The sequence below is a fragment of the Trematomus bernacchii genome, unplaced genomic scaffold (assembly GCF_902827165.1).
Source record: "Trematomus bernacchii unplaced genomic scaffold, fTreBer1.1, whole genome shotgun sequence".
NCBI lineage: Eukaryota > Metazoa > Chordata > Actinopteri > Perciformes > Nototheniidae > Trematomus > Trematomus bernacchii.
Window position 1 is genome coordinate 7097015 of NW_022988066.1, and position 27016 is coordinate 7124030.

The 27016-nt window shown below is 40.7% G+C and overlaps 2 protein-coding genes and 1 non-coding gene across 4 annotated transcripts; 1 reads left to right on the forward strand and 2 right to left on the reverse strand.

Annotated features, from left to right (window-relative positions):
- Window positions 1-6: 6 nt before the first annotated feature.
- fam114a1 (family with sequence similarity 114 member A1) lies at window positions 7-9206 on the reverse strand. 2 transcript variants are annotated; one of them, XM_034120468.1, is made up of 13 exons: window positions 9057-9206; window positions 7132-7503; window positions 6551-6635; window positions 6220-6446; window positions 5610-5744; window positions 5297-5449; window positions 5022-5220; window positions 4084-4169; window positions 2867-3106; window positions 2564-2703; window positions 2176-2248; window positions 1944-1997; window positions 7-1510 (listed from the first exon to the last, which is right to left on the reverse strand). In XM_034120468.1, exons 2-13 carry the CDS (start codon window positions 7495-7497, stop codon window positions 1385-1387), a joined length of 1884 nt encoding a protein of 627 aa, XP_033976359.1. In that variant the 5' UTR covers window positions 7498-7503; window positions 9057-9206; the 3' UTR covers window positions 7-1384. The 2 variants fall into 2 exon arrangements, with proteins under 2 accessions (XP_033976359.1, XP_033976360.1); XM_034120469.1 differs by lacking the exon at window positions 9057-9206 and adding an exon at window positions 8910-9045.
- Window positions 9207-9718: 512 nt separating this feature from the next.
- trnap-agg lies at window positions 9719-9790 on the forward strand. Its single transcript has one exon. It is a non-coding gene; the product is annotated as a tRNA-Pro (tRNA).
- Window positions 9791-10533: 743 nt separating this feature from the next.
- klf3 (Kruppel-like factor 3 (basic)) lies at window positions 10534-25673 on the reverse strand. Its single transcript, XM_034120585.1, has 6 exons — window positions 25405-25673; window positions 17413-17473; window positions 16434-16980; window positions 15510-15636; window positions 13069-13235; window positions 10534-12634 (listed from the first exon to the last, which is right to left on the reverse strand). The coding sequence occupies exons 2-6, from the start codon at window positions 17452-17454 to the stop codon at window positions 12453-12455; spliced, it is 1065 nt and encodes a 354-aa protein (XP_033976476.1). The 5' UTR covers window positions 17455-17473; window positions 25405-25673; the 3' UTR covers window positions 10534-12452.
- Window positions 25674-27016: the final 1343 nt, after the last annotated feature.

Consider the following 27016-nt stretch of genomic DNA (forward strand, 5'->3'; position numbering starts at 1 on the left):
TGAATATGAAGTTAAACATTTATTTTTGACAGTCTAATGGCATTATTATTAGAAGGGAATCACAATATATTAGTAAACTCTCCAAACTTAAATAAATGACTTTTCATTTCACATTACAAATCATTTTGTATTCTAAGGCAGAAGCATGGCTGTTGCACAGCTTAATCTCATCTGGATGAAGCTGAAAGAGTTAAAACATTACGACAGTCATTTCTTTGCTTAATGTCTTTCGTGCCTCCAATGCATCTCTAAAAAGGGAAGAAGCCGAAAAAGAGAAATGGCTTGAAGCTAAGAGCCAATTTAACACTGGATATTAAAGAACGGATGCGCCGTGAGCATCTTGGAATGGCTGCTAAAACTTTACATTTGAAGTAAAAGGGGAAAAATAATAATTTTGAAACTGTTTGAGATGTTTACCTCCTGGGAGCCAGAAGTGTGGACAAGGAGGACAAGATTAATTCAAATGTTTTGGCTAATGTCTTCTTCAAGATGTTCAGATTTGGACCAAGCAGTAGTCATGTCGTGTCATTTAGTTATTAAGATAAGGGTAAACATTTTAGTGACATTTTTTTCTTTCTTTCTAAGAGTCAGATGAGGAGAGTGGTTTCGAACCTCTCAGCTAACTCTCAAGAGGCAAGAAAGCTAATAAACAAAAATCCCCAATAAGTCGAAACTCAAACTATTTGTACTATATAACTATTACTAAATATAGCAGCATAACAAAACATAATTACAGATGAATTCATTTACATTACATCTTTAGTATAACAATAAGGTATAGAAAATAACGCAGGAGAACTTAATATTTTCTCATTTAAAGTGTGAAGCACAGATCTGTGTCAAATCTAACCGAATAAGAGTGGTACTTCATATCATTTAACATACAAAAAACAAATAAAGAAACAAGCTAAATGTGTTGTGTATAATCACTAATACTGGCATTTTGCAGTTTTCTTTTGGTTCAGTTTTTGGAGACGACACAGAAACATATTTGTTTTTTCAGATTGAGTAGTAGCTTTGCTTGAATAAACTCTGAACAAGTCAGTTAGTGTCCTCAAAGAAAAAGATATGCTGAGTCAAAATAACGTCAAACATGGGTAATTTTTACAAGTGTCTATTTTGTTAAACTGTTATCTTCAAAATTATATTACATATGTGTAAATCATCTTTGGCCTTTAGCGATGGCATGGGATGTGGATTAAAGCTCTTAATCTGACATAATCTATTCTGTATACTTTCTGTACAACAATAGATACATTAAGGCGAGCAGGTGAGCATTTGGCGAGTGTGTGTGTGTGTGTGTGTGTGTGTGTGTGTGTGTGTGTGTGTGTGTGTGTGTGTGTGTGTGTGTGTGTGTGTGTGTGTGTGTGTGTGTGTGTGTCTGTTAGTGCTGTGTCTGCGCTGATGGTTCTGAATTGGAGCGACATTGCTGGCTCTGGATGTGGGAGATCTGCAGAACGGGCAGCAGCAGCTGCAATGCATTCTCAATGTAGTTGGTACTGTTGGAGCCCTGCAGACAGGAAATCCATGAACACCATAAACATAATATTAACTACATCATCATCATCATCATCATCATCATCAGAAATTCAATGATTTGACCTTTTTAATAAGTGGTTTAGGGTATAGTTTAAAGCTGTATTTAAATCATACAGAACATTTAAAACATTTAAAAAATAGTAAGGTAGTAAGGTATTTGAGGTTGAAATTATAAAACATAATTTACTTTGAGCACCATTAATATATTGAACACCTTGTGAATTTATTTAAACAGATCTTTATCCTTTGAAGGTTAGCTCACCTCATTCCCTATTAACACATTAAACATGATCAATTACCACACATTTACAGCAGTCATCTTCACGCTGAGCTTACCACAGCATTCATTTCATTCATTGTCAATTATATTCAAGATCATCTAAGGACAAATGACTGCATCTCACCTCTAAAAGCACATCGTTTACCAGCGGATTCAGCTCCTCTGCTTTCCTTTGGCCCTGCGACAGAGAGACGAGACACAGGAAGCAGAAGGAGGATGACACTTAGTTTACTGGTTGTACATTTTCATAACAATCATGAATCATAAATAACTACAAAGATTAAACAAATGTGTAGGTTGTGGTCCTTTCTAAAGATCATTTGAAAAGAAACCTACTAACTATGCCTTTCACCTACCCCAACAAGAAGCAGCGTATCAGAGAACTTCTTGGCCAAACACTCCACCTCCTTACACATGGCACATGTCAACCTGGAATACAAATGAAGTTACAAATTGCACACACACACACACACACACACACACACACACACACACACACACCACACACACACACACACACACACACACACACACACACACACACACACACACACACACACACACACACACACACACACACACACAACACACCACACACACACACACCACACACACACACACACACACACACACACACACACACACACACACACACACACACACACACACACACACACCACACACACCACACCACACACACACACACACACACACACACACACACACACACACACACACACACACCTGGTGAGGATGTGTGCCTGGTCTCTGGCTGGTTTCTCCAGGTCCTGGCCGTGGAGGATGAGCTCTGCCACCTTGTGGAGCTGCTCGATACTGCGAGCCGTCACTTCTGCAAGACTGCTGACTGATGACAGGTAGACAGCCTGCAGGGGGAGCAGGAGGAGAAAAGCACACAAACACATATTCAAAGAATAACTGAATCAAATCAAATCTGTCCGTGACAGCAGGTGAAAAAGAAGGTGACATTAAAAGAACAGAGTATAAAGTCTGTTGCTGTTTAGAGTCACACTGTTGAGTTCACCTCACCTCTACAGATCTGGGGTCGTTCTCTTTCTCCTTCTTTTCCTCCTCTCCTCCCTCCACCTCCTCCCCCTCGCTCTTCTTCTCCACATGCTCTTCTCCGTCTTTCTTCTCCTCCTGCTCCTCTTCGTTTTCTCCAGGTAAGGCCTCTCCTGCTGGCTGGTCCTGTGGCGTTTCCCTGTCAACCGTCTCCGTAGTGACAGGCTGTTCCACCTCGCTCACCCAATCCTGGGCCCTCATTCGAGCCTGCAGATGCATAATTAGAGAGATCTCAGTCCTGATATATGCTAATGAGATGCGTATACACGATTATATGCTAATGTGGGTTCTATATATGTGAATTTGAATATGCAGAAGGACTTCAAAAGGTGATCATTTTTAGGTCTAAGACTGCAGCAGGAGAGAGTGGATGTTAATATTAGTATGTGTACGTGTGTCCAAATATCTAGTAAAATTGGAAGGGAAATTAGGCAATTCTCTCTGAAGAGATTTATTCAGAGTGCAGTTTAGATTTGAATTAAAGTTGAAAGTAAGTTAATTAAGGGGGTTTATAGAAAATGATTTTCTCTGATAGACTTTAAGTGGTTTGATACTACTGTACGTTTGTTACATTTCCCAGAATGCTTCTTTAATTGACAGAATAGAGCTTTGAAAAATATACTGTGAGTACATAACATTAAAAGAGGTTTAATAGGACATCTAACCTTTTAGGATAGAGCATAGGACAAAAACTGCAGAAACCACCAGTGAATATTGAGGACAGAATCATTGAGCCCTTAACTGTGTTTATTTGTTTAGGATAAAGGTTGTTTGAAAAAGATGAACTGAACATAAAGAGTTAATTTCTGCTTGATATAGAACAAGTAACGATTAAGATAATATCAACAAAATTAGGTTCATATTTAAATCATTTCGTTTTTAAATGTTTTTTCATTCGTTTTTTGTGTTGGCCATGTTTAAGATTGTGTGTTTATTTTGTGAATTTGGTTGTTGGTCGTTATATATGTAAATATTGATAAAAATCACATTTTAAATCATTTTAAAAAACGAGGATGGATGAATTTTGTCCCACAATAGATGCATCAACTTCAAGGCCAGTATGCAAAAGAGGAACGATGACAGCGAGTCTTTAAATGTACATATGAGAATAATTAAAGGTTAAAATGTTAAGGAATGAATGAAAGAATTAAAAAAGCGTGTGTGTCAGCTCAAGCATTTCTCACCTTGTTGAGTTTGTCTGGTGTTGCAGCAACATGAAGTTCAAACAGCAGCTCAGTGAGGACGCTCAAAAACTCCTCTCCGTCGGCCGCTGGCATAAATACAAAATCACACACAATCACACACATCACATCAGTGTACTTCACACTGCATATGTTAATAGACGCATGAACTGTAGAATGAGAGCAGATTCGAAGCCACATGCAGTGTTTTCCCCCATGCTAAGAGCATAACGAAAAACATTTTGTCTGCCTTCAGCTAAACAGCTCAACCAACATTTGGTGCACTTATGATTCATGTTTTTGTACTAAATAAATTACAACTCTTATATATCAGTACAATCAGCTCTAAATGTGTAAGGCACCCACATGCAGATGCAATGTCTTCATCTGATGTGGGTTTTGTTTTGAATCGGCGATGTGTAAGAAACGTGTCAGTGGCCCCTGAACACCAACACTGGATCAGGCTCCCTGTTAGACCCTGCAGGTGGAGGGACACGGTCTGCTTTGAGCTCTTCTGTGACATCGCCTGAGGGCCCCTCTCGCACAGTGACTTTACATTTAAATGTCATGTGACAAGTGGCATCTCATGACATCCCCTTGACAGTAAATCCAACTTTTGCGGAACATATTATTTAAAGAGAGAAACAGTAGTAGATGAAGAACAAAATGCCTCCAGTTGCCATAATGTTGAAATATTTTCCAGGATTTTGCAAATAGGAAAACTAATTTGTGTATGTTGACACTGACAGACACAACGTTATGTCACAATCTGACGCTGACATGTTTTAGTTTAAGTATGTGTCATATCAATTCTGTTCCTGACCCATGTCCCTCTGACAGATTTAAAAGGTGAAATTAAATGATGGCCAGCAGATCCAGGGTCAGTGCTCAGGGTCCGCCTCTACCTCCAGCAGGTCTGGCGGCTGGTTTGGGTCACTCACATAGGGGGGTTGAACAGTGTAATTGGGAACTCAGAACACCGTTATCCTTCATCTCTCCTCCTTCTTCTTCTTTTTCTTCTTCCTGTTTTTCCTCTTCCTCACCTTCCTCTCGCTTGATGAAGATATTCTTAATGACGATCAGCTCCTTCTTTACCTCGTCCTGCTCCTCTTCCACCAGGGAGGAGAGGAAGGCTTGGACCTAGGAGCAGATATGGAGTGTATGACTTGATAAAAAAGACTGTATCTTAAAAGCACTCCTCACACTGGTGCCTTACCTTGGCCTCGCTCTCATTGGACAGGATCTCCAGGGCCTCGAGATGTGACAAGCCCTGGTAGTCGTCAAACAGAATACCATAGTGAGCTGTGGGCACACTGATTGGCTGGTTGCCCAGGCGGGCCCGTTCTTTCTCTTTGGCTTCCTTTAACATCTAAAAAACATCACAGGGAAACCTTCATATAATGGCAGACAAAATGTGGATTTAAACTGAATATCACCAAACCAAAATCCATGTTTTACTCCATTATTTATCTCTTAGAAGGAAACATATTGAGTGTCTGTATGTGAGCTCTGAGAGTGTGTCTACATGCCTGACTCAGTGACACCGTCTTCTGCATCAGGGTCTTAGTCTTTTTGAAACCCGGGTCACTCTCAGCAAGAACAGTCATGGTCTTCTTTCCAATGAACTCCAAAGCATCCAAACCTCCACTGATCACTGACTTACCCTAAAGAGACAAGAGATACACATAGAGAGAAACAGGAAATTGAAAAAGATAGAAAATACAAATATTTAAGCATAATGAAAGTGATACGAAGTCCACAGTTTGACTTGAACTAAAATGATCAGATACTGAGATAGTGAAGCGAAAAATACTTTTTGCAATATCATATATACGATAGACTATAATAGAACAAGTTTAAATTATACATTAAGATTATACACTAAATACTTTTTTGTGGACTATTTGTTTTCTGCAAACTTCTTTTGTGTCCATCTTTTCATTTGTGTTCAGCTTAGCTATGAACCCATTCATAGTTAGGGCAGAAGAAATCCAAAAAAGGATGGCTGATATCTTTGTGAGTCAAAACTCTGACTTGCATTAACTAACGTATTTTTTAACTTAGCAGATTTGAATCAGAAATCACTGGCAGGTAATTGTTTACATGATTGTGTGTGAATGTGTGTGTGTGTTCACTCACTGTGTTCTGCATAGCGTGTGTGATGCTAGAGAAGACGCCCCTGCCAGGAGCTGCAGCACTAACAGGAGACTCGGCAGAGACGGACAGCTCAGTATCTCCACCTTCTCCTCCATCTTTCTTCTGTTCCTCCACTGCATCCTCCTCTTCTCGCGCCTCCTCTCCTACTGAGGTCTTGTGGAGGCGCAGAGCTTCTCCTGCCTTGGTTTTAACCGAGGTCAGGCTCTGACCTGCACACAGACACATGAGGTAAAGACTCAGGAAATCAAAAGAGTTTGTAAAGTTGTAAGGACAAGAAAGAAGAAGAATGAGGAAATAGGAGCAGAGGACGTACCCACTGAAGAGGTGGCACTGTTAATAAGAGATTTTCCCCATGAACTCCAAACTCCCCAACCTTGTTCTGTCTCCTGCAGTGAGCTCTACAGATATAAACACATACAGATAAAAAGCTGGAAAACTTTGAGATATACAGTATATATTTATTTTACTATTTTTTAAAACACCAATATTATCATATGTACAGTGTCATCAGCTTTTTGTTTTGAAATTGTAATATGTCCTGCCCAACACAAGGGCACAATTCTAGTTTAAGGTATACTTAAAAGAAAGAAGATGCATGACAAAATCAAGTAACAAATGAAAATGTCCTCGTCACACATACTGTACCTGGACATTTCTCTGGTCAATTTATTTATATACAACTAATGACACACTTGCATATATGCAAGCCTGTTTCAAAGGTTTTGTTAAATCCTCTGTATATATATTTTGTTACCTTTGTCTAGTTAATATCCCTGTTTGTACTATATCACTCTGGCAATAAAAACAGGTTTGGCCTTAAAAACAGAGTATAGAATAGAACATGTTATATTTTGCACTTTATGAAAAGAAACCAAAGAAATGATTGCAACAAACCTCCACATCCTCCTTTACAGCCTCTGCGTCTGGCTCCAGGCTCACTGGTTGGTCACACAAGATCACCTGACCCTCAGCGGCGGGTTCTGGTTGGTCACATATGATCACCTGACCCTCAGCAGCAGGCCCTGGTTGTTCGGTCGGACCCTCTGAAGGGTTAGTCTCGGTGGTCATGTCCTCTGTGGTCGTCTCCTCAGTGGTGGACCGCGGGAGATTAAAACTCTCAGGAATCAGAGGAGGCTGTAGAGAGGCTGGAGGCGATGCAAAGGCTGCTGGGACATCCTGACAGGATCCAAGGTCGGGGTGAAGGGGCTCAGTGGGGGGAGAGCTGATGTCAGCAAAGGGGTCTATATCAGCCTGGGACATGGTGATCTGGAAGAGAAGAGATTAATTTGAGTGGTTTTAGTTAAGAAAATGCAGATATGTACTCCTTTATAAATCTATGTTTCCTATGTTACACATACCTGCATTAAAAAGATATATAGCATTAATTAAAGCTGACAAGGTTAGTCTAATATCGGTATGTACTGGCTTATGACTACAGACAACCTTGCGTTATTTTATAAAGACATTGCCTGCATTTTCACAACACAATTTCAATTGTTGATGCAACGAATAATCTTGTTTGTTGTTAATTACCAATTAAACAAACAGACACACTTTCAAATCATATTGGAGAAAGTAGAAGCTGAATACTGTTTGATTTAAAAGATACATTGATAATCAAGATAGTGAATATTCATCTTATCATAAGTAACTAGGTACAATAGCACAACGTTCAAATGCTTAGGACAAGCAGATGACATCAATTCAATAAGGCTGTATTTGAGGTACTGGGAGAGGACAGAGATATTTTAGACTCACTTCCACTGTGAAGGTTCAGAATAAAGTCCAAACTTCTCCTTATTTCAACAACATCACCAAGGTAGAAATCACTGCAACTAATTGCCAAGTACTGGTTTGGGCATCTGTCAATTTAGTATAATCTGTAGTAGATGCTTTTAGTGTTTTATCCACTCGAGCATTGCAGAGGGTTAAGAAGTTTTCCATCGAATACATTCACAGAAGAATGAAATATCTAATGTTTGATGATTGAATAAAAACCTAAATATCATAAAGGATGAGCTGCTGTCATACCTGATGCATGCTATGTGAAAGGCACATTTTTAGTAGTATAGAAAACTGAAATATTGTGCAAAGGCAGTGATTAAGGATTGCTTCATGGTTTAACACTACCATCTAGTGTTAGCCTGCTGTATCTGCATCCACATGATAACTATCATCCCTGTCATCATGGTTTTTAAACACTGCGAAGTTTGTTTTGAGTTAAATGTCATTTAACACTGTCATCGTTCACAAACTACATGTAATGGGCAAAATAGTAAACAAACCAGTTGACATTATCAACAATATACAGCAATCCATTAAAACACACAACAGTTTGCAGAATACGGCACATTAAGTATAAAATGACAACATGTTTCCATTACTCTGGAGTAAAAATAATTGATCCATAAACTTTCGAAACCGTTTTTAGAGTTATAATTGTAGCCCATAACTAGGCTATAAACTGAGAATTACAAAAACAGTCATTCAATATTGCCATCAATATGTCGAAGCATCTTCTGCTTCTCTTAACACTTATTAAACACATTAGTAAACAACGTTGACATACAGAGCAATGTCAAGCAGACATTTAACAAAGCCCACTGTTCAGATGGAAAGAATGACAATAAGACTATTATTCGCATGTTAATGATCTTATTTACAAGTTCTACCTTTTTAACAAGTTAAACAATGTATCAAAACTTAAACGCCCGTGTTGTTGCCCATTAGTGTCAGTCGGCTGCTGCAGTTAGAGAAAGTAGAAAAGTTATAAAGCTCAAAGACAGTTTTGTTTTTGTGAAAGTGACAGTGCAGCTCACCCGGTTGTGTGGTGCCAGCAGGCTGCGGCTCCTCTTCCGCCCCGCCACGTCGGCAGGCCGGTACGTGACCACTGCTCCGAAGACTATGGTCACACAAGATAGTTCACTGCCTCAGGAACACAGACAGTCATTGGAAACAACTGTTGTCTACTACTGTTTTCTTCCACTAAGAAGAAAGCAAGTGCTTAACAATTCAACTTGCTATTAAGCAGTGCATTATTAAAGACACTGCTCCACTGAAACAACTACTTTGTAACCGTTGTCGTTCCGTCCGGTGCCTTTGCTGAGGGAAAGGGTATACAACACATGTAAAAGTCTCACAATGAAATCTGTTGATAATTTCACATATTTTATTTGCTCCGACAACAAAAGTATCCGCCTGATGGCAGTTGATTTGCAACTTGCTGTATAAATAAAGGGGAAGGCACACGGTGAGGTGGTTTTAAACGAAGACAGAAATGAGGGGTGAATCATCTCGATGTATGCGACTTTGTTGTTTTCACATAATAGTGGATTTGTCACTGCGCTGGCAATTCCCACCGGCCTAAAAGCTTAACCATTCTTATTTTGTGTCATAATGAAGAAGAACACAATAAAAAATTGACACAAGTTCAAGCACTGATTATTTTTAAGTACACTATATTCCGCACTCAGCTCATTGCGGCTCGTTGGTCTAGGGGTATGATTCTCGCTTAGGGTGCGAGAGGTCCCGGGTTCAAATCCCGGACGAGCCCACCCTTTATCTTCAGATAAACAATGAACGTTTTAGTTTAGGTAAAAGTGTATTCCGTCGTAGCAGTTGCAGTAAAAAATAAGAGTGAGTGCAAATAAGTTACATATATATATACACAGATATCCAAAGTATAATGCAAATAACAAAGTTGACATAGGATTATTAATTGCTCATATTTCCAATTGCTTTTGGTGAGATACTGATGAAAATAAACTAAATAATTGCATTATGACCTATGTTTATGACAAGCAAGTTGAGTCCTTTAATGCTGTATATTCACAGCCACAAAAAAAAACGAACTGTATTTTTTGAATAATCATCAAATGTCACAAAATAGTGAAAAATCACATCATATTACAACTTTCAAAAGACTACAACTAGTAACCTCTATAATGATTTAATTATTGATGATACCTACAATTACCAATATGAATAATTTGTTATTATTTTAATAATATTCTTCAGGTGATGATGCTGCCTGTGTGTGTGTGTGTGTGTGTGTGTGTGTTTTTGTGTGTATAAAATAATTAAGTTTATTAGCTCTTGTAATAACATATAATATGAGCTATGAAAAAGAGGAAATATTCTACTTTGAGAAGCTATATTAGGGAGCATTTCAAACTTTTAATTTGTGCTTAATAAGTCACCAGTGATACAAAAAAAATCTTCAGTCGATCAACTACCAACTCCATCATCAGTTCCAGCAAAAACACCCACAAACAAAATGTAAGACACAGCACTCCATTCTGCAAATATTATCAATACGTTTATTAAGTGGTATGAATATTCTGTCTTAAAATAAATGCAAAATTGCAGATAGACCTGTACAGTTATATGTTCACAGTTTTAACATGTTCCCTTTGAATTGCCAACATTTAGATTAAAAAGAGATAGGGTTTATATTAGACAGAACATTATAGAAATGTATAATATCCATTATTATGAGAGTATCAAAATCATGCTTAATAAAAACCTTTAATTGCCCTTTCAGTCTAATAATCAATTATAAAATATATATATATATATTACAACTTGTGTTTTCCGAAATACAAAACATGTACAAGCAAAAATTGCAAAAAATATCCAGGGGCAAAAAGCAGATCTGTTGAGCCACTCCATTCAGTATATGTGTGTGCGTGCATGTGTTTGTATGTGCATGTGTGAATTAAAGGATCACACCTTCTTATGGTATTAAATGATAAGAAAATGAATACAAAGACACCTGATGTTTCTGATCAAACTGACCAGCAGATAAATGAATAGAACAACTGATGTGATAAGAAAATGTTTGGCTTTGGGAATGATTTATATATATACATATATATAAAGTGCACATTGGAAACATGTACTAAGATGCTATGAACAAAACAATTTTCTTCTCAAGAAGCTATAAAAACAGAAATGTGTGCTCTTAAATTGTGTGGATGGTAAAACAAATATTGGGTAGTAGAATAATATATCTTATGACCTGTTACGAAAACATATTGTTAAATGCCATAATCTTTAAAAGGAGATATCCTGTGAGAAAGGCTGGAATAAAAGTAATCTGCTCCTGAAAACATACACATTTAAAGAGCAAATGTATCTGCTTTGCACTTTGTATTTTTCCATATAAACGTGTCATAAAATAAAAATAAAAAGGCTACCATTGTGTCACATCAAAAACCAAACATAGTTCATATTGATACATAAACGTGATATAAGACATTTCATTGCTTCTACCCTTAAACCAACCGAGTGGTGTCTTTTCCTCACAAACACAATAATGCCCATGTGCAGCAACTTTCACATTTCTGAATGAAAACATAAAAACACTTTGAAACTCCAACAATGAACAACCCTTATTATCAAACCCAAATACCAAAAGCACACCAGTCCCAGGCTGCTTTTATTAAGTGCATGTTTTCTTTCTGTGTGTGCCTTTAAACGTGTGCATGTATGTACAAGGGAAAGCGAGCAATAGCTACCTGTTTGTTTATTTAGAGTCACTTCATGATTTAAGCTTGTAGAGGCAGATGAGGTGTGTGGTGCTTTAATGTGGCGGTCCATGAAGGAGGAGTTAGCATTAGCATTATGTCACAGGTAGCAGCTTTGATGAAAAGCTGAAGTATGACACAATACACAATGTGTGTGATATGATACATTCTGGAAAGTTTCACATTATATTGGCCTAGCTAGCAAACAACGCGTGTGTACAATCTTTACTTTAATATATGCAGAGAAATGTGAGCTGATGTATAAAGTAGCATGCTGTTTCTGGCTTAAACAGAGCGAGTGTAGATGCGGTGAGGTTTAGCAGCCACAAGAGGGCGCTGCTCTCAGGCCAGCTGAGAGGCTGCTGCCTCTATTTTAAAGAGTGTCTGGGCCTTCCACACCTGATCAGAGATCTGGTTTCTCTCAACATGTCTAAATAAGCTGCTGATAAATCTGCAAGCAAGATGGGGTGACGGTTACATGATTAATAGGTGGACCCCCAGCTAATTCTCAGGCTACTGAGTTGAAAGGGTCCTAATTCGCACCCTGAAGGAACATTTCCCCACTCCCTGGAGTCCAACATGTAAGGCAAACTCTTTAAAAACCCCCCCATAAGTCACAGTGGTACAGTCCAACGTTAAAACCAGCAACAAGTTTTTTTTTAAAAAGCTGCCGGGATTCTGAGTTTTTCACACCAGGAGGTGGCGTTTCTTGTGCAAAGCCAGGTGGTCCGACCGGGAGAAGCTGCGTTCACAGTCGGGGCACTGGAACGGTTTGACTCCTGTGTGTTTGCGGAAGTGTCTCGTCAGCTCGTCTGAACGGGCGAACTTCCACGTGCAGCCTTCCCACATGCACTTGTAGGGTTTCTCACCTGCACAAAGGGAGAAAAGATGGTCAGCAAAAGGGCTTTTAAACATGGGCGGTTCTGGGGAGGGGGCCAACAGGGGCCAGTGCCCCTGTAACACTGAGCTTGGACCCCCCTGTGCCCCCTCCCCCCGGAAAAAGGATTCTATGTTATTGTGATAGTGTTGCAGTGAAGATTGTGCTGTAACTTGAGCTGAAGTTTTGTTTTGTTTTTCAAATAGTTATTTACACAAATTCTGTAACTAAAACAAATACCAATCATGTTTCTATAGGGTTGCTCTATAATTGTATACTGAACTAAAAATGTATTTTTTGTCCCACATTAAAAGTGCCCCTCTCAATAATTGGCCACAGCATGGACCCCCCCAGTCAAATTGGTCTTACAGTGCTTGTAAAGGATGATATAAGTGTTTTAATGTACCGTTTGTGTGTGACTCTTACCGGTGTGTGTCCTGCGGTGTGCTTTGAGGTGGGAGCTCTTGGTGTACACTTTGTTGCAGCCGTTGAAGTCACAGCAGTGGATTCGCCTCTTTTTCAGTGTGTCAGGAGACTCGGCGGGGAGAGGATGCTTTGCCCCCGAATGAACTATTACTGATGGGTTGTTACACCTGAGAGATACACAGAGAGAGTTTGTTAGAGGTGCTTGCTTCACATAATTTAACCAGGAGAGGGAGCCGCTGTCATTTAACAGCGTTCCACTTTATCATGTTAAAATCGTATCTAATGTAAGGGTAATTTGGTTGCAGCGATTTACCAATGCAATAACAAATTCTACCAGTGAGGAAGTAAAAAAAACACCTCCTGCCTTATCCAGTATACCACCACGCCTTTCCTTTGTCTTGCCTCCCGTGTCATGCTTTCATTCACTGGAATTGTATACAACGTCTGCTGACTTACAGCAATAAATTAATGAAATAAGCTCTGGACTTCCCTATACTGTGAAATAGTAGATGCTACTTTGCAACTCATCTATCAATTTTTTCCATCTAATACCCAACTTAAGCTAGCCCAAGAATATTACGAGTCTAATACTCTGCACCTAGTGTGTATGTGTAGGTTTGTGTGTGTTTGAGATATTTTCTGTGAAAATGTTCAATGTTACAGTACTAAATACAGTAACAGAATAGAATTCAAAATAATAACCGAGAAACAACATATTTTAAATGTTTTAATCTGTTTCCCGCCCTCTCAAAAACCATGAGCAATGTAAATGTAGATGTGTATGCAGTAGATAGGTCAACTTTGCCCAATGTGTGTGTGTGTGTATGTGTATGTGTATGTGTATGTGTATGTGTGTGTGTGTGTGTGTGTGTGTGTGTGTGTGTGTGTGTGTGTGTGTGTGTGTGTGTGTGTGCAAGTGGCAGTTGAGAGCAGGTGTCGGGTGTTGAAATATGAATCCCTCACAGATCAGTTCTGCATAGAAGATGTGCAGAACCCCCCCCCCCATACACACCACACACACACACACACACACACACACACACACACACACACACACACACACACACACACACACACACACACACACACACACACACACACACACACACACACACACACACACACACACACACACACACACACACACACACACACACACACACACACACACACACACACACACACACACACACACACACACACACACACACACACACACACACACACACACACACACACACACACACACACACACACACACACACACACACACACACACACACACACACACACACACACACACACACACACATTGGGCAAAGTTGACCTATCTACTGCATCTACATGCACATTGCTCATGGTTTTTGAGAGGTGTGAGAGGTTTTAAGATCTGATGACAGGTAAAGAGACACCCTGTTTCTTCCTTAAGGGTCTAATTACTTCACAGGATTTCGACGGCAACGATGGCCTGTGATGGACACCGCCTTGACAACTATAGTGAAGAAAAATACACTCACACACACAAACACAGACACACAAACACACACTCAAGAAGCAAGAACTAACTGGCAGCATTCCCTGACTATTAACTGTGTAACTTGACATGCAATTATTTATTTGAGGAGAAGCAGTTATTTTGTAGAAGACTCTGGGAACCAAAACAGATGACAATGGGAGGTTAGGAGGAAGAGGAGGAGGGGACAGGAAGGAGATGAGGAACAGGAAGAGATGAGGAAGGCAGAAAGCAGTGAGAGAAGCCGAACAATGTTCATAAAAAAATACAGGACGTTCTGAGCAAAGGAAGAAGGGAGGGGAAGAGAAAGAGAAAGGAGAGATGGGAGAAGAGGCGGAGGATCAAGGTGGCTGATATGTGTGGCTGACTAGAATGGGAAGGGCAAACAGTTGTATTAAGAGGTTTGTCTGAAGGACGACAGAAAAGTGAATAAAAGATTCTGGGAAATTTCTTGCATAATAGATAAAGTTGCTTTAAAAAAAACAACCATTAATGGTAGGTTACATCGGTATCTCCTAGCACTGTGGTTGTCCGAATTATCCTTCAAATCTTATCTTTACAGTAACTCATGAATTCTACCATAGAATAAATAAAAAAGGAAGATAAGACAACAATTCCTTATAATTTTTTTAATCGCAGCTAGTTTCTGTGTGCTAAATGTTATATATAGTGACTGCTTTGTGATATTTTTTGTTTATAGATATATTTCCTGATTTCAATCCTACTTTTTTTGTAATTCAAACAATATCCAGTCACAGTTTTGGCACTGCACCTGAATTTTAAAAAGATCACAACAGGAACAGAGATGGATAGGTCGGAACATCTGACCACGACTTCCATATACAGATAAAGGGGAAGCGCTCAAGCAGACGTAGAAACTTATGACACTTTTGGTGCTTCTTTCCAAATGTGTGCGAGAGTCACTCACCCGTATTCGTGTGGTATCCTGATGACTGATGATTTCATCTCATGGCTGCTGTGAAAGTCATGAGAGAGCTCAGAGCGAGGCTCCTTTTTGATTGGCCTGTGCAGGTCATGGATGTTGCCATTTTGAACTGTGGATATAAAGTATTGGTCAGTATGGTCGTGATGTATTCACATTAACATACTCTCCATATGTCATAGGTTACATCAAATTAAGATTTCATTTGAGCCACTGTTGTGAACAAAAAAGTGATTCAGACATGTTTAACTCTGTGAATCTCAGTGAACTCCATCTGACCACAGAAAACAGAACAACAAAACATGGATTTCCTAAGAAACAGGAATCTGCTGAAACAGATTTTCTAAAAACAGAGGAAATGAAAAGCACGTCACATTTTTCGAGAATTCGTTTTTTGGAATGAAATTAAGGAAACAAAACATATACTGCATTCACTGAGGGCCTGCTGACTGATGCTATAACTGTAGGATGCTCAGATGACTTGTATTTGTTTCACTTTTGTCACTTTTATTTTATCTTATACATTGCATCAACCTTCGGACTGAAGCAGGATTATATATTAGTAAGGGTTATAGGACGTTAGTTAGTCTTACATGTTTTCTAGGTTGCTAATGTTACTGTAAAATATGTGCACTTTTTTAGATAATAACGGGTTTGAATACCTAAAGTTGAGAAACTATCTGGGCCCTATTCTGAAGCTTCAGACCGCGTTTTCATGATGTCACATTTCACATATCTCCATTCTGTCGTGTCGATTTTACTTTTACTCTATTTTTTTTTAATGAAACTGAAACTAAACCTATTTGCATTTGTGAGAACATTTTGGCAACATGTATAGTATGTAATGTTACTCAAGCTCAAATCAACTCAATTGACATCTTAAAGAAAAGAAAAGAAACGAGGGTTCACCTGGCTTGTGCTCCCTGCTTCGATGATGGACGTCGTCATTGGCGACAGGTTGGCTCACCATTATGGACTGATGCAGGTGGAGAGATGAGGGGTAGAGGACGGACAGAGGCACCATGACCGGGGACACCATGACCCCTGACCCCTGGATGACTCCGGATCCTGAGCTGATCAGAGGACCCACCATGGTGGGGTAAGGAAGGGAGGGAGTGTGCTGCTGGAGAACGTGGGAGGGTGAGGAGCGCATCTGCGAGTGCGGCGTGGAGCAGCGGGGGGAGGCGCGGCTCCCCGAGCTGTAGGGGGAGGGCGGGGAGCTGCGTGAGGAGGCCGGGGAGGAGGCGGAGGAGCAGGGAGGGGAGGAGGAAGAGGAGGTGGAGGAGGAACGCTTGCTGACGGACAGATCCACGGGCTCCAGCTGGGTGTGTGTGGGGTTGCTGGGGGCGTGGGACTGGGTGAAGGCGTGCATGTGTGAAGCGTGGTAGAGGTGGGTCGGGTGGGAGAAGATCACTCCGTATTGCTCCGGGTTTTTCACTAACGAAGAGTAGAATGACTGTGAGAGAGAGGAAGCAGAAGGAAGCAGACAAAAGAGCAGTTAAAAACTTCCGCTCTGCGTTAAATAACAGGGAAAACATGTTTCTGCCACACAAACAACTACAGCCAGCCAAAAACTTTAAACCCAGCTCTGTTGGGGAGCGGATAACTGTTATGCCTCAGTGGGTGTGTGTGTGTGTGTGTGTGTGTGTCTATTAGCCTGCTGCCTGGCAATGTTTGTAGCCATTGTATGCAAATGTCCACTGTACAGCAGCCTGTTTGTCCAGGAAGAGCTGGAATGTGAACCAGTATGTCTAGACACGTAACAGGAGAGTGTGTGTAGGTCAGAGTTTCTGTATAGCATCAAAAACATGTTTGGGCATGATGTGAGCACACAAAAACACGCACGCACCCGAAGCAACATTCACAAAAACACACACATATGACTTACCGTCTCCATGTCTGTCTTCAGAGGGTAATCATACATCAGCATGGCTGCACGGGCCAGGCTCCTACAAGATAAAACACACACATACAGCCATCAGTACACACATTTCATTAGATAAGAACTAATTTATGCTCTTCTTGATCATTTCTCCAAAATTACCTACCCCACCTTTAAGCCAAAGAACAAATATATATTTATTTTAGAAATACAGCATTACAAACACAAAAAAAAGATAAAGTACGGAGTATTATCACATTAAGTATAAAAGTAAATAAGTAAAAACTTATTTTGCAGAAACATCGGCCCTTATGGCCGATAGTATTGTGATTTCAAGCCGGGCCCCCTCAAACCTTTTTAACTTTTTGGAGTTCAAACTTTTGAAATAACAGCCGATATTTATTATTGTTTTGTATAATCTTATTAGATTTTACATTTTTTAAATGGCATATAATAATATGAAAAGGTAATATAGCTATCAAATAAATGAAGTGAGGTAAAAAGTACAAGATGTCCTTATGGAAGTAAAGTGGCAAGTGGCATTAAACGTAAAATACTGAAGAGCCTTTGAGAAGTGATGAAAAGTAAATCACCTAAAGTACAGGGAAAGGCTAGACGAGGGTCTGTAGTTAAGTATAGGTGTCTGAAATGTGTGTGTGAGCGCTGTCGGCCTCACTTCCAGTAAATCACATCAGTCAATAGCCAAACCTAGTTTTTTCTGACCAATTTTACGCATGTTCTCCTCCTCTCTACTTTCAGCATCTAAATCAGAAGCTCTTCTTGCTCAGTCGTTCGTCTGACAGTCAAACAATTACAGACAACTTTACGACGGACCATGTGACTACGAGACAAAGGTGTGATGAGGCTAAAAACTGCCCAGTGTAAAAGACTAGACATTAAAAATACCTCATATATTTCACACACACACACACACACACACACACACACACACACACACACACACACACACACACACACACACACACACACACACACACACACACACACACACCACACACACACACACACACACACACACACACACACACACCACACACACACACACACACACACACACACACACACACACACACACACACACACACACACACACACACACACACACACACACACACACACACACACACACACACACACACACACACACACACACACACACACACACACACACACACACACACACACACACACAACCTTTAAAGGCCTGTCAAGTGATTTGATCAAAAGCGTGTGAGGTTTCAAAGGTGGCTTCAGTTACCTCGGCTTTGAATGGTCGGGTGCAGCTGCGATGACTTTGGTTTGTTCCTAAATGAGTGTGTTTACGAGCGTGAGTGTGATTGCATGTGTGTGTTCAGCAGTGCATTGAGGCAACATGAACTGTCAAAGAATTTACCCTGAGGGAGTATGTGTGCGTGTGTGCGTGGGACCTGATTAAAGTCCACAGTCTAGAGACAAGTTAGCCTTTAATTATTAACAAATGGACAGAAACACAGGCCATTACAACTTAGCACACACACACATGCAAGCACACGCACAGCTGGACACACACAGAGACACACACACTCAAGATGGGGAGCAGACCAAGGCCGTTTCTCAATGCCGAGTAAAGCTGCTGCAGAGCCACTATTTCAAGTATACTACGTCATCGAGTGGCGCCGAATGCTGGGCATTTAAACAGTCCTTCGGTGCCACTCGATGACGTAGTATACTTGAAATAGTCGCTCTGCAGCAGCTTTACTCGACATTGAGAAACGGCCCAATAGTAGAGCAGGATGCTTGCTTGCTGTTTCAGGAAGGGTGTGAACATGACGACTGAAGCCTCGCCCTTTGCCCGGCTCCATCGAAACAAAGAGACGGCAGTCAAGTGGGGCCTGTGTGTGTGTGTGTGTGTGTGTGTGTGTGTGTGTGTGTGTGTGTGTGTGTGTGTGTGTGTGTGTGTGTGTGTGTGTTCTAATCTGGGTTTGTATTGTATTGTAGTTCACCGAGAGGTCAATCTGTTGTTCTTGTGCGGTTGTGAATCACACACTGAGGTGGCATGAAGCACAAACCGATAGATCAGAACAGGAAGAGTACAAACGAGTAAGTGGCGTACAGTAAGTACAGGTTACATGTTGTTTTAGTTCAGACCCAATACATTTGTCTTGTTTAAAGACTGTTTTGGTTTGAGTTTGAAACATGGCCCTAAAGGAATTCCCCACACTTATTACATGTTCATATCTAAATATTTCCCCAGCAACCCGTACTAAAAAGAGTACTGTAAGAGAACCAGTTTGACTCATATATTTCGAAGAACAAGGACTCTCAATGTCATTAATGGAAAGCACCAGAAAACAGGCCCAGACGTTATTATTTTCCAGCCCGAGGATCAACATGTATAGCTACTAATCATTATTATTTATTTATCTGTCGCAATGTTTTTTTATACAAAATGTCAGGACATTTGGGTAAGATCCCACAGTCACAGATGTCATTTTGAAATAATTGACAGTAACGTCAACCTTTGGTTTGTGGAATTTGTTTAGTAAGCCTTGAGTTTGGCTCTCTAGCCATATTCGTTGTTGGCATTTGTAACTTTTGGATGGACTAAAAGTTACATTTAATGAATTGAAATTCATTAAGAATTTGCTTTACTTTAGAAATGTTCCCTTGACTCAATCCTAACAAACTCATAGGCCTCAACTCTTAAATACAATAAATGAAAAGGACTATGTTGCTGCAGGGCTGGGCTCAGGAGGGCGATTGACATTTACATGTAAGTACCTGTAAAACCTATGTCAATAGGCACACATGCACATATATGTTCTTGTACTCAAAGAAATACAATACGTATCTCAGCTCAGATCATGTAGGTCTTTAGCAAACCCCTGCAGTGACACTCGAAGGGCCACACCAGGAACATACCATTCCTCTCAGAGTTCACCTGTCATGCTGTATTCCCTCTCACAGGCCCTCTCACATGAACATATGAATACAATCAAAGACACTAAATCTGCTTGTCATTATTCTGAACAAGTTTTGTGACAGTGACAGAGATGTGGCTCTCATGGTAGCGGCAGCAGCAGATAAAACACGTTGTTATGTTTTAATCTGCATGGAGGTGTAAGTGAGATGGTTGGCCATACAGGAATGTGAACAGAGAAAAGAATACAGGGCAAACTTTCCCTCAGGGATATATCATAACGGAATAAAAACAACGAGACACAGAAAGTTTAGACAATCACAGGAAATTAATGTAATTTGGCGATGCAGCATGTCCCTCAGTACACTTCCAACAACCATCAGGCCTCCAGAGACATATCTGCAGCTGGAGCTTGTTGATCTGTGTATGAATCAGTGATCCAGTTTTCATTTTGACGATTAATCGATTAGTGGTTTGACAGAAAATGTAACCAGGATAATATGTTTGTCATTTTTCAAGCAAGACAACTTGTTAAAGGTTCTCAACTCGGATGATTTGCTGCTTTTTAATTGTTTTGTATGATGGACAAAACAGGATATCTGAAGACTTTACAGAAATCTATTATATTGATGAAGAAAATAATCTCCAGATTGTTTGATAATAGAAATAACCGTTAGTCGGAGTGCTAGTTGCAATGATCCTCTGACAGATTGAGTTCTGTAGAAATGGATCTGACAGATGTGTCTTTCTGGCAGAAAGAAATAAGACAGATGTTGCTCCAGGCACTGTACTGTAGCTCCCCTATGATGTTAAATCACAGGACACACACTAACTGTGACAGGAAGGAGCCAGCGTGTGCTGCACCTTTTTGGTAAATAACCTTGAGTTGTTGAGTATTTCTCCCTGTGCGCTTTCTCCCTGTGGGTGTGTATTTGTGCATGTCAAGTGTGGTCTGCAAATATTGTCCTTCTAGGTCAGTAGAGCTTCTGTGTACTCAACCCCAACCCACTCAGCAAACACTTCCTACAACCCTCTCTCGCTCCCTTTCTCCACCCTTGGACTCACCCTTCAGATCTTCTACACCTCTTCCATCACTTTACTACTGTATTTATCTGGACAACACAGTACCCCACTCTGTTCTTCTCTCCCTCTCAAAGAATGATATAAAACAACATGACTGAAGGGAAAAATATTGTGGCTTGGAGTCCCTGGCTACTGACTCAACCACACACACACACACACACACACACACACACACACACACACACACACACACACACACACACACACACACACACACACACACACACACACACACACACACACACACACACACACACACACACACACACACACACACACACACACACACACACACACACACACACACACACACACACACACACACACACACACACACACACACACACACACACACACACACACACACACACACACACACACACACACACACACACACACACACACACACACACACACACACACACACACACACACACACACACACACACACACACACACACACACACACTAATGGCAACAGGCTGGAGATGATGAGATCACCAGAGAGACCAGAAACCTCCAGACAACAGCTTTGTCCAAGAACACGCCGCAACACACACACACACACACACACACACACACACACACACACACACACACACACACACACACACACACACACACACACACACACACACACACACACACACACACACACACACACACACACACACACACACACACACACACACACACACACACACACACACACACACACACACACACACACACACACACACACACACACACACACACACACACACACACACACACACACACACACACACACACACACACACACACACACACACACACACACACACACACCCTTAAGTTTCTCACTTTTCACTATTTTTCGTGACTTTCTTTACCACCTTGTCCTTGTGAGTCTCCCTCGCATAAGCCCCTTGGTTAATTACCTGATCAAAAATTGCACATCTGTAACAGCATCCAAGCGTTAATAATACACTAAATTGCTTCCAGTGTAGAACTTCATGTACATACTGTAGGTTGACTGGCACTTTGTTACTTATTTTAACCCCCCAGGTAATGACATTTCCATATGATCCCTAATTACATGACTCATTTAGGTGAGGAGCTAATATTCCAGTGTTTAACTTTTCCCTTTTCTGAGCTCACCTCCATTGTAGTTTCGTATAGCTCCACGCTCCTTCTGTTGCCTTCACTCAAATGTACTTTTCATTCAAGCCCTGACCCCCCTAGTGTACCTCCCTGCTTCCTAATTTCACCCCCTTACCTCACTTCCTACTCCTGACTCCCCTGATGATGCCTCACATACTCTGACTTTGACTACTCTCACTTTAAGGGCCCCTGCTAAAGCCCCTTATCCTCTTATTTTTGGCTTCCTATTTCCTCATGTGAGCTGCCTAGCCCATGACTCTCATCCTCTTACCCTCCCCAAACACGCACACACAAACACACGTTAACACACATACACAGGCCCTTCTGCGCTCCTCTCCAGCAGACTGTGGGGCTGCGGGCCTGCAGACCTCGGGGGAAGCCAGAGGGGGCCGTCAGCAGGGGAGAGGAAACAGGATCCATCATCACACACACATCCACACACAAGCAAGCACACATTTAAAGACACAACGGAGTTGACATAAGGCTCAAACACGGATGAAGACACACACACACACACACCTCATGCCGTACTTGTCAAAGAGAGCAACGTTTTGAGGCTTTCCAGACAACTGAGGACAAAGAGAACGAGAGGTGCTGCCAGAGAGAAAGAGAGGGAGAAGCGGAAGCCCTCTGAGTTTAGTCTGACTGTTATTATTTCCACACTGCGAGATGGGTCAGGGGGTGTAAAGAAGAGAAGGAGGAGGAGGATAGTGAAGCCAAGTGGGGGGTGCTGCTGCAGGGGGCCTGCGGTTTCCTGTCTGACACCCCCCCCCCACATTGCGCCTCCCTACCCAAAGAATGAGAGGAGAGAGAGGGGGAATAGCAGGAGAGAAAGGGCAAAGAAAACAGTAACTCTGACCAAACTATGTCAAAATGGAAGTGGAAAGAACAAGGCAGACAGAAACGGGGAAGAAAACTAAGTGGGTTTCGACCAAAATATGACAAAACTTCAATGAACCTCAAACATGAGGAGGGGGAAACAGCCACACAGTCACAGTGGCTCAATCCAGTGGTTTAAAAGCGGTAACAGACACACTGCACGTGTGTGTGTGTCTGTGCTATGACATGACTTTGAATGTGCGTGCACGTGCTGGAACGCATGTGAAGTTGTGTAAGGGGTTACAGCTTTTTGCGTTTATGGTTGTCTGTTGACCATGGTGTCCTTTATTCTCTAACTTCAACTCAGCAGCATCCAGGAGATTAATGTTTAGCCCTAATGTTCCCTAGGACATGCCCTTTGAGCAGTGTGTGTGTGTGTGTGTGTGTGTGTGTGTGTGTGTGTGTGTGTGTGTGTACTCTTGTACATTTTGTTCCATCAGATAACATCAGTATGTTGATTCAGGAAGAAAAGGTGTAAGTGTGGGAGGAGTATGACTCTAATTAGGAACAAATAAAAAGCCTTATAAATGAATAAAAAGAGAACTGCTCTTCACTTCAAACTTTTCTAGAGCAATTGAAGAGTGTAAAGTAAGACAAAGAGGCAGAGAGAGAGAGGTCGCCCTCATTCCACCCGTCCACCCCCCAACATCCCTCTCTCCTCCCTTCTTTCTCCCTCTCTCTCTCACTCCGGGCTCTAAACAGGATAAGGGCTTCATATGCCAAGTGGAATGTGTGACGCAAGCCTCAGCCTTGAAACAAAGCACAGGAAACAGGGAGAGACAGAGAGGAGAAACACAGAGGCAGAGAGAGAGAGAGAGAGAGAGAGAGAGAGAGAGAGAGAGAGAGAGAGAGAGAGAGAGAGAGAGAGAGAGAGAGAGAGAGAGAGAGAGAGAGAGAGAGAGAGAGATGTGTATTACAAATAGTTGCAGTGAAACCAGAGGTGAAACAAAAAACCTCAGGTGTGACTGACTGTTTAAACACACACACACCTGTCACACATGCTCCTCTCTGTATGCTCTGACACTACACACAGTTATCTCTGCTTGAGCATCAGATTCAGACTTTACTGATGGCCTGTCAATCAGAACTACAACTGAATCAATAAATAGATCAATTAGTTAGTACAATGACAGAAAATTAGCAACAGTTTGGACATTTCAGATGAGTAATCTAGCAAATGTTTTAAATAATCACCGAGTACAGCTTCTCAAAAGTCACATGTTGCTGCACTTGTGTGTTTTGTAGCCTATATTTTTTAATTGAGCTTCTTTACATCTTATGATAAATAACACAATTGAAGGTGTCTGTTGGGCTCTCAGAAAGGAATCTTCATTATTCTTTGGTGATATTTGCTTAACCAGAAAAGGGAAGATCCTTATGGTAAAAGCAGATGCCAAATGAGCTCTAACTGTTCACATTGTTTTTAACATCTATACTAAATCTCTAAATCTAGAACATTTGAAACTAGATCAAAATTACACATTGTGAGTAACCAACTTCACACAGACACACCACTATGAGTCTCCCTCACATGCCTACATTTGACCACTTTTTCTATTTTAATTAATTAAACCACACTATGTTCTAAAAAAGGCTCTATAGGCTATAAATAGCATAGTCTCTCTACTTTCGAGTTACATGAGTTATCAGCCACTGTTGAGATCATCAGCAGCCTTGCCAACACACATTTGGCTACAACGCTCATTTCTCTTATTTTTACACAATGAATAAGAGCAAAAAAAACAGAAATCAACTAATTAGGCTAATCACCTAGACATTAACAGCTTGGTCTCATAAAAAAACAACTAACTTTATGGACTTCTTTCCCATAGTAAAGTCAGCTTTAATACAACACATATAACCTTTAATAAGACCACACAGCACATGCTTGACACAGGACATCCGATGGTAAAATTACATCAGTTTGCCGGGAAATGAGTAACATTAGAGGAAGATCAGGCTGTCAAACTTACTTCTCAGGTTGAGTATTACAAGTCTTATCCAGGATCAGAGAATAAACTATCTCACAGTCTGCCTCGCTGAGAAAATGTCTCTCAATTAGTCAACTCCGGTGAAAAAGTGACGCAGTGACGATCAGCCCTCCGCTGTCACTGACATCAGAAAAACAAGACGAGTCCACTGATCGATGGCTCCACAAAACTTCCCGAAGTTATGAAACTCCCTCCTTCTTTCTGTGTGCACGTCTCGGGTTGTGTCGTTCAGAAACTGCTGCTGTCACATGATCCGGTGTGTGTTCTCCATGGGGTCGGGCCGCTGGGCGGGACCGGGGCGGGGTGGTCCAGTTCGTGTGTGTGCGTGTGTGTGTGAGTGGGTGTGTGTTTGTCTGTGTGTGTTGCAATGTGCTTTTCAAGTTTGGAGACAACAGAGGTGGAAGTATCTATAGACTCTCTAGGGCTAGGCTAATAAAATCCTTTACTGAAGTGTAGAAGTACTCTGTCACATTAAAGTCCTTCATTTAAAAGTATCAGAGGTGGGAGAAGTACTCTGATCTTGTACTTAAATAGAAGTAAAACTACCTGAGTGTAGGAATACTCTGTTACAAGTAAAAGTCCTGCAGTCAAAATGTTACTCAAGTAAAATAACAAAAAAAAGTATTAACATCAAAATACGTAAGTAGCCTACTCATTATGCAGATTGGTCCATTTCAGAATAATATATATTACATGTTTTGATTATAATTACTGATGCATTAATGTGTTATCAAAGCTGGTAATGGTGCAGCTAGTTTAAATGACTTTGTATGCTGCAGGGTAGATTGTGAATTTACTCCAGGTGTAAATAAAGTCTTATTTAAGTGTTGATTATATTTCACATCATTATTCCAAGTCTGAATACTACTACACTAAATAAATGCAGTGGAGTACAAGTACACAATTTCCCTCTGAATTGCAGTGGACTAGATGTACAACATTGAAATACTAAAGTAAAGTACAATAACCTCAAAATTGTACTTAAATACAGTACTTTAGTAAATCTACTTAGTTACTTTACACCATACTATCAGTATTGCAAAACCCTTAAATTACCTACATGTTTTGGTAGCCTACATGATGAATGCAGAATGGCCTATTTCAGTCCAATTTACCCTACAAGACATTATGGGATCATTATTGGCCTATTGGCTCTATCACTTTAATGTTGCAGCTGATACAGTTATAACTCATTTTCATTTTTCTGTGTTATATTCTTCCAGGAAATATGTCAATTAGTCATCTACTGCAAGATCACTTACAGTACACATACCTGCTGTTTATATACAGCAATATGAGATCATTCTATAGACACAGTGAATACTTTGACTGATCCGCTGGCAGCTGTCCATTAACGCCTTTGAACAGGATGTGTCAAATGTAAATCCAGGGAACACTTATACCTGTTATATCTATGGCATGGGGCCATAATACATTTTAAGTTTGACAAAGTGCTTCTGCTTTAGAGGAGCTGATCTAGCTGAGGTGCATTGCGTGTCCCAACACGAGACAAAATGACAACAGTCAACAGCACAGCTCAACAAAATACACAAAGCTAAATGTGTAAACAGACATACATAAACATATAGCAAAA

Excerpts from the sequence above, each read along its gene's own strand:
- fam114a1 (XM_034120468.1), bottom strand. The coding sequence starts at position 7,497 with ATGTCCCAGGCTGATATAGACCCCTTTGCTGACATCAGCTCTCCCCCC. Across the intron at positions 4,170-5,021 it reads ACACTGTTCAACCCCCCTAT|CGGCCGACGGAGAGGAGTTT; the intron begins GTGAGTGACCCA and ends TATTTATGCCAG. Across the intron at positions 2,704-2,866 it reads ACGACCCCAGATCTGTAGAG|GCTGTCTACCTGTCATCAGT; the intron begins GTGAGGTGAACT and ends CTCCCCCTGCAG.
- klf3 (XM_034120585.1), bottom strand. The coding sequence starts at position 17,454 with ATGCTGATGTATGATTACCCTCTGAAGACAGACATGGAGACG. Across the intron at positions 15,637-16,433 it reads AAGCAGGGAGCACAAGCCAG|TTCAAAATGGCAACATCCAT; the intron begins GTGAACCCTCGT and ends TTATATCCACAG. Across the intron at positions 13,236-15,509 it reads AGGATACCACACGAATACGG|GTGTAACAACCCATCAGTAA; the intron begins GTGAGTGACTCT and ends TGTATCTCTCAG.